Source organism: Sinocyclocheilus anshuiensis, unplaced genomic scaffold (assembly GCF_001515605.1).
Source record: "Sinocyclocheilus anshuiensis isolate Anshui unplaced genomic scaffold, SAMN03320099.WGS_v1.1 scaffold1589, whole genome shotgun sequence".
In the NCBI taxonomy this organism is placed as follows: domain Eukaryota; kingdom Metazoa; phylum Chordata; class Actinopteri; order Cypriniformes; family Cyprinidae; genus Sinocyclocheilus; species Sinocyclocheilus anshuiensis.
Window position 1 is genome coordinate 23,543 of NW_015538004.1, and position 5,194 is coordinate 28,736.

A 5,194-nucleotide genomic window follows, 5' to 3' on the forward strand; every position below is an offset into this window, starting at 1 on the left:
ATTGTAATCGTTGCCCAGCACTAATATATATATATATATATATATATATATATGCTTTCATTTTCTTTTGTTTCGTCTACATTTGCATGAAATTCACCCAAAAAAGCTTCAAGACTTTTTTGAAATATTGCAGTCCATCAAAATTAAATATTAGAGTTAATCATTAGATTGCAATTACTGTTGTTTGCTTGTTTTTAATATTGTTTGCATTTTGTATATTCTATCTAATCACTGGACCTCAGAGGAATGAGTAGAGACAATATTTTTTTACCTTTTTTGGTTTTCCTAATTTAAACCAGTAGAGCAGAGTTCAGATCCAAAACATATCTGTCCTATGATATTCACTACATTTCTATTGCTAAACAAACATTTCACTTTATGTCATTCAGCAGAAACATTTATCCAAAGACAAGTTAAACAGTCAAGTGCTTTCAGAAGAGTCAGGAGATGTTTTTTTTTGAACAAACACAAACATGTTTTTCTTTTTTTTTCTTTTTTGTAGATCACCAAAAACTGGAACGAGAGGCCCGGATTTGTCGTCTACTCAAGAATCCCAACATTGGTAAGTGCAGCCACATGCACTCACATTCTCCAGTGAAGGTTCACTTGCCATGGCCTTACAGCACAAAAACTGCCACTGTTTTATGAGCTGTTTTATGTACAGCATTTAAAATATAGTAAGTATTCAAACCAAATGTGACATGACAATGTTCAAGCTTCACTGTAATTTTTCTGTCCTCAATGAAAGCAAAAATTATCTAGCTGTTTGGTGAGCGTGACTGGGGCGCGAGCGAGAAATGGAAATCCCATTGTGGATCCAGGGCAGAAGAGTGATTACAGAATACTTTAGCATGGATTGAAACCCTGGGGAAGCCCATGAGGGCAAAGAGGTAGTGGTTCAGACCATGTAGCTGGCACCCCCAAGTGCACTTCCTTTACCGGCAAGGCTACCCATTGTCACAGTGAAGCAACCGATAAAAGGTCTAATCACTTGTTATGGCTAGTTTTGAGAAAATCTCATTTAAACTCAGATACAACATCGCAACATTGCATTGCAAGAGTATTGAGTATGGATTTTCACTCTTGTTTGGACACAGTGTTGGATCACTTACTCTGTTTTAAGTTCCATGCATAAACTACTAAATATCTACATTACGACAATTAAATTTCTTTCATAGTGCTCACATTCATGGATTTTTCAGTGCTGAGTGATTCATCGTAATTAGGTCATGCAAATCTGACCTCTAGCTGTTAAGGTGGTAACAGCTAAAAATGGCCATGCTTTTCTGCCCACACTCACCGACCTCCTAGCCAGCTGCAAGATTACAAGCGTGGGTGAATTCTAGCAGTAATTATAGCTATAACACAAAGCTACAGATAAGCTTGAAATTTTAGTATCGCATTCCTGCCCCCATATGTTCATCTTCTTACATGAGAACACTAAGCCATTGAAACAATTCAATGTGTTTTTGTTCCAGAGATTACATCAGATGACAAAAAGTTTTAACAGTTTTATTCCAATGTAAATTTGACAACCTTACTATCTTCTATCTATCTATCTAAAACCCAGTGGCTTTCCTAAACTAGCAGAGGGATTTCTCCTCTCCAAAGCAACCATCAGCTGGAAAGCCATTCTCTTTCTGTCACTATGGCAACAGGTTTGAGCAACTAACTGTATCATAGATGAGAGAAGATGTATGATATATTTATACAGAGGGGATTCATCCCTGTCTCTTTTTTCCCCAATGTAGTCCATGCATATTTCTAAGTCAAAAGGTCAAGGCTTTTGATTCCTTTGATAAATTACATTAGGAATTCCCTCTACTTACTTTAATCAATAGCTGTCATGATCTCTTCGGTTTCATTAGAAGATTTCCACTTTTTATTTTGCTGTGTGGCAAGACTGAGTTATCGTTAATACTGATGTGCAATGGTCTGAATTCTACATACCTATACAGTGTTTTAGGCATCGTAGGTTTGCTGTTTATGTGAAGGCTGTTCCAGTAAGCAGCTAAAGATGTTTGCCATGTAAATACCTATATTTGTCCATTTTAAGGTAGCCCTTTACGTATCCACCTTTTAACGTACGAGTGGGTGGCATCTTTGGTTGAGTCAGTGTTGCTGTGTTAAGCAGGTTAGGATGCACAAACAAGTTGATACCACCACAACATTTTCACTGTTCAAGGAAATCACTTGAAAGTGCCTTATAGAATGTGTTTGCATATTAAGGTGGGATAGAATAAAGTATTTTAAAATAAAAAAATGACACATTTCAGCTTTAATGGATCTGCCCTTTATTCATCTTTGACAATAAAAGGAAGCAGAAGCAGAAATAATTCTAATTTGTGGAGTAAATGAGTCTGTGAAAATCTCACTCCCTCATTCTAACGAGTATGAAGGTGAGCTGCTCCATACAATCTAATCAGTCTCTCTCTCTCTGTTTTCTCGACAGTGAGGCTCCATGACAGCATATCAGAGGAGGGTGTTCACTACCTCGTCTTTGATTTGTGAGTGATTTTTTTCTGTGTGTGTCTCTGTCTGTGTGAGGTCACATCTCCAGTTCTCATGTTAAATGAGTATGAGTGTAACTGTTAATGAGAGCTCCTCCACTCACCAAATAAATGAGACTAAACCCAGATCAGAAAGAGCCACAAAAAGTGAGCTGCTTAGACACTGTAGATTGCCAAGATTGTGACAAGCTCATAATTTAAATGACTTAAACAGTAAAGTATGATATACTTCAGAAATCATTCTAATATGCTGATTTGCTGCTCAAGAAACATTTCAGATATTTATCAATGGAAAAAAAAAACTGCTTATGCAGGAACCATATACTACCACTCAAATGTTTGGGGTGTGTCTGTTTTAATAGAAATTAATACATTTATTCAGTGAAGAAGCATTAAATTGATCAAAGTTACAGTAAAAACATTTATAATGTTACAAAAGATTATATTTCAAATAAATGTTGTTCGTTTGTTTTGTTTTGTTTAGGGATGCACCGATATGAAAATTTTGGCCGATACCGATAACCAATAATTCTTTATTTTTGAAAGCTGATAACCGATATGTTGGCCGATAAATCTATATCCAAATTTTTATATACTTTTTGAGAGCAAAAAAAGGTCTCATCATTAAAAGCCACATCCCAAACACTTCAACATAAGCAGCTTAGTTTGAACGGTGTACGTTTTAAAAATAATTTTACTCTCCCATTACCAAATTTAGTCATAAAAAAGTCTTACAAATAAATAAAATAATGCATAAATAATGCAAACAAGTCACTGGACATCATTACATGTGTAAAGAATCAAAATGAATGCGCCATAGATCAATAAAACGGAATAGCCTCTGAAAGTTTCCACAAAATATTAAGCAGCAAAAGCTTTTTAAAATTGATAATAATAAGAATGATTATTAATAACTGAGCACAAATTATAATTGAGCAGCAATTTACCTATCGGTAAGTCCCGCCTCCCTTAGTTACTGTTGCGAACTCGGATTTTACTCGGAGTTGCTAACTGTCTTACAATGACAGCTGTCAGTGTGAAAACCTTGTCCCTATATCTTTTTGATAAATTTTGGACACAGAAGGACCACCATTCAAGTGGGACTTAAATATGCCATGGAGGGATATATAAAATATTTTAAAATAAATATTGTGGGTATTAATTTGGAAGCAAGTGTTTACAGATCACAATGCAAGCGGGAGAAGCCTCAAGTTACGTTCGTCACGATCGCAGATAACAACATACCAGATCAACACTATTCATGTATTGCAGTGTATGATTAAATTAATTTACTTTTAACCAGTTTAATATGAAGAGACAGTGAAATGTAGACCTTCATTTATGTGTTTTTGCCCTACACTGTACAAGACGAGAGAACAGTCTGCTATTTAGGTTTGTATGGACTCATATGGTTGCTTGAGTTTAGCGTCTTCCAATGATTTAGTCATCTCGTCTGACCAGGTGATCTGTTTCTTTCTGCTGTTCCTTTTGAGGGCCTTGTACAAAAGATGCATGAGTGCAGCTGCTGGTGGAATGAAACGGTGGTAAAAATGTACCATCCCCAAAAACTCCTGCAGTGCTTTGGTTGTGCGGGCAGTTGGAAACTCTGTAATGGCATTAACTTTGGATGGTAGGGGAACCGCCCCCTGCCACCATCCGCTTTGGGGTCCATGTGAAGGGGTGATGCCCAGGGACTGTTAGAGCGTCGCACTATACCCAGTTTTTCCATGTTAATGAACTCGGCCTTGGCAACTGCCAGTTTCACTGGATCCAGTCGACAAGCCTGGGCATACACTGTATGTATGCGGCTCGGATGTAGAGATGTGATGTACTACCCCATAGATGGCCACTGCTGAGGAGAAGGTGGGTTTAGTGAGATTGAGAAATTCACCCAGTAGCCGAGTGAACTCGCACCCTTCTGTCAATGCTCTGGACAAAGTAGTCGTAGGAAAGGTGCTCCTTGAACGGGCAAAACATTGAAGCCTTCCGCAGTAATTAAACAGCAGTTTTTCACATCAACCAACAGTCCATTAGTGCACAGGAAGTCTGCTCCCAGAAGGGGCCTACTCACATCTGCTAACACAAACTCCCATGTAAAAGATTGTCCGTTGAAGCACAGTGGTACTAGCCGTTTTCCATATGCGCTTATTTTGCCTTGATTGGCTGCCTCAAGTGGTGGGCCGACCTTATCCAAACATTTTTCCAACGGCGACGCAGGCAGGACATTAACCTGTGCTCCCATATCACATAGGAAATGTTGGCCCCATAACGAGTCTGGGATGAACAGCAGATGTGTAGAACAGTGTCATTGGCTACAATGCTACTAACTGTTGGCATGCTGCGGGACTGGCTGAATGTGCATGGAGGACGACACTTTTTGGCCTTCACCCCGAAAGAAGCATGAAAGAAACACAGTCCTTGCCGCTCATTTGAGTGCCGTTCTGCAGCTCTTATGACAGGGTACATAGATGTAGCCACTGACTCAGTTGCCATACACTTATGTGATGCTGCCTGATATTCATCTGCCAACTGAGCCAGTTCCCTGTAATCATTCATTGTAGTATTTGCCAGAGCTGTACGAACGCGTTCTGGAAACTGTTGTAAGAACAACTCCTTAAAGGGGTCATATGATGTTGCTAAAAAGAACATTATTTTGTGTATTTGGTGTAATGAAATGTGTTTAT

At 38.4% G+C, this 5,194-nt stretch overlaps 1 protein-coding gene across 1 annotated transcript in view; it reads left to right on the forward strand.

The window, feature by feature from the left end:
* The window catches only part of LOC107677049 (calcium/calmodulin-dependent protein kinase type II delta 1 chain-like), a 92,831-nt gene that overhangs the window by 16,470 nt on the left and 71,167 nt on the right, over positions 1 to 5,194 (forward strand). Inside the window, exons 2-3 of the mRNA XM_016471843.1 lie at positions 503 to 562; positions 2,453 to 2,507. Of these exons, the coding sequence (XP_016327329.1) occupies positions 503 to 562; positions 2,453 to 2,507 (115 nt within the window). The remainder of the gene's footprint in view (positions 1 to 502; positions 563 to 2,452; positions 2,508 to 5,194) is intronic.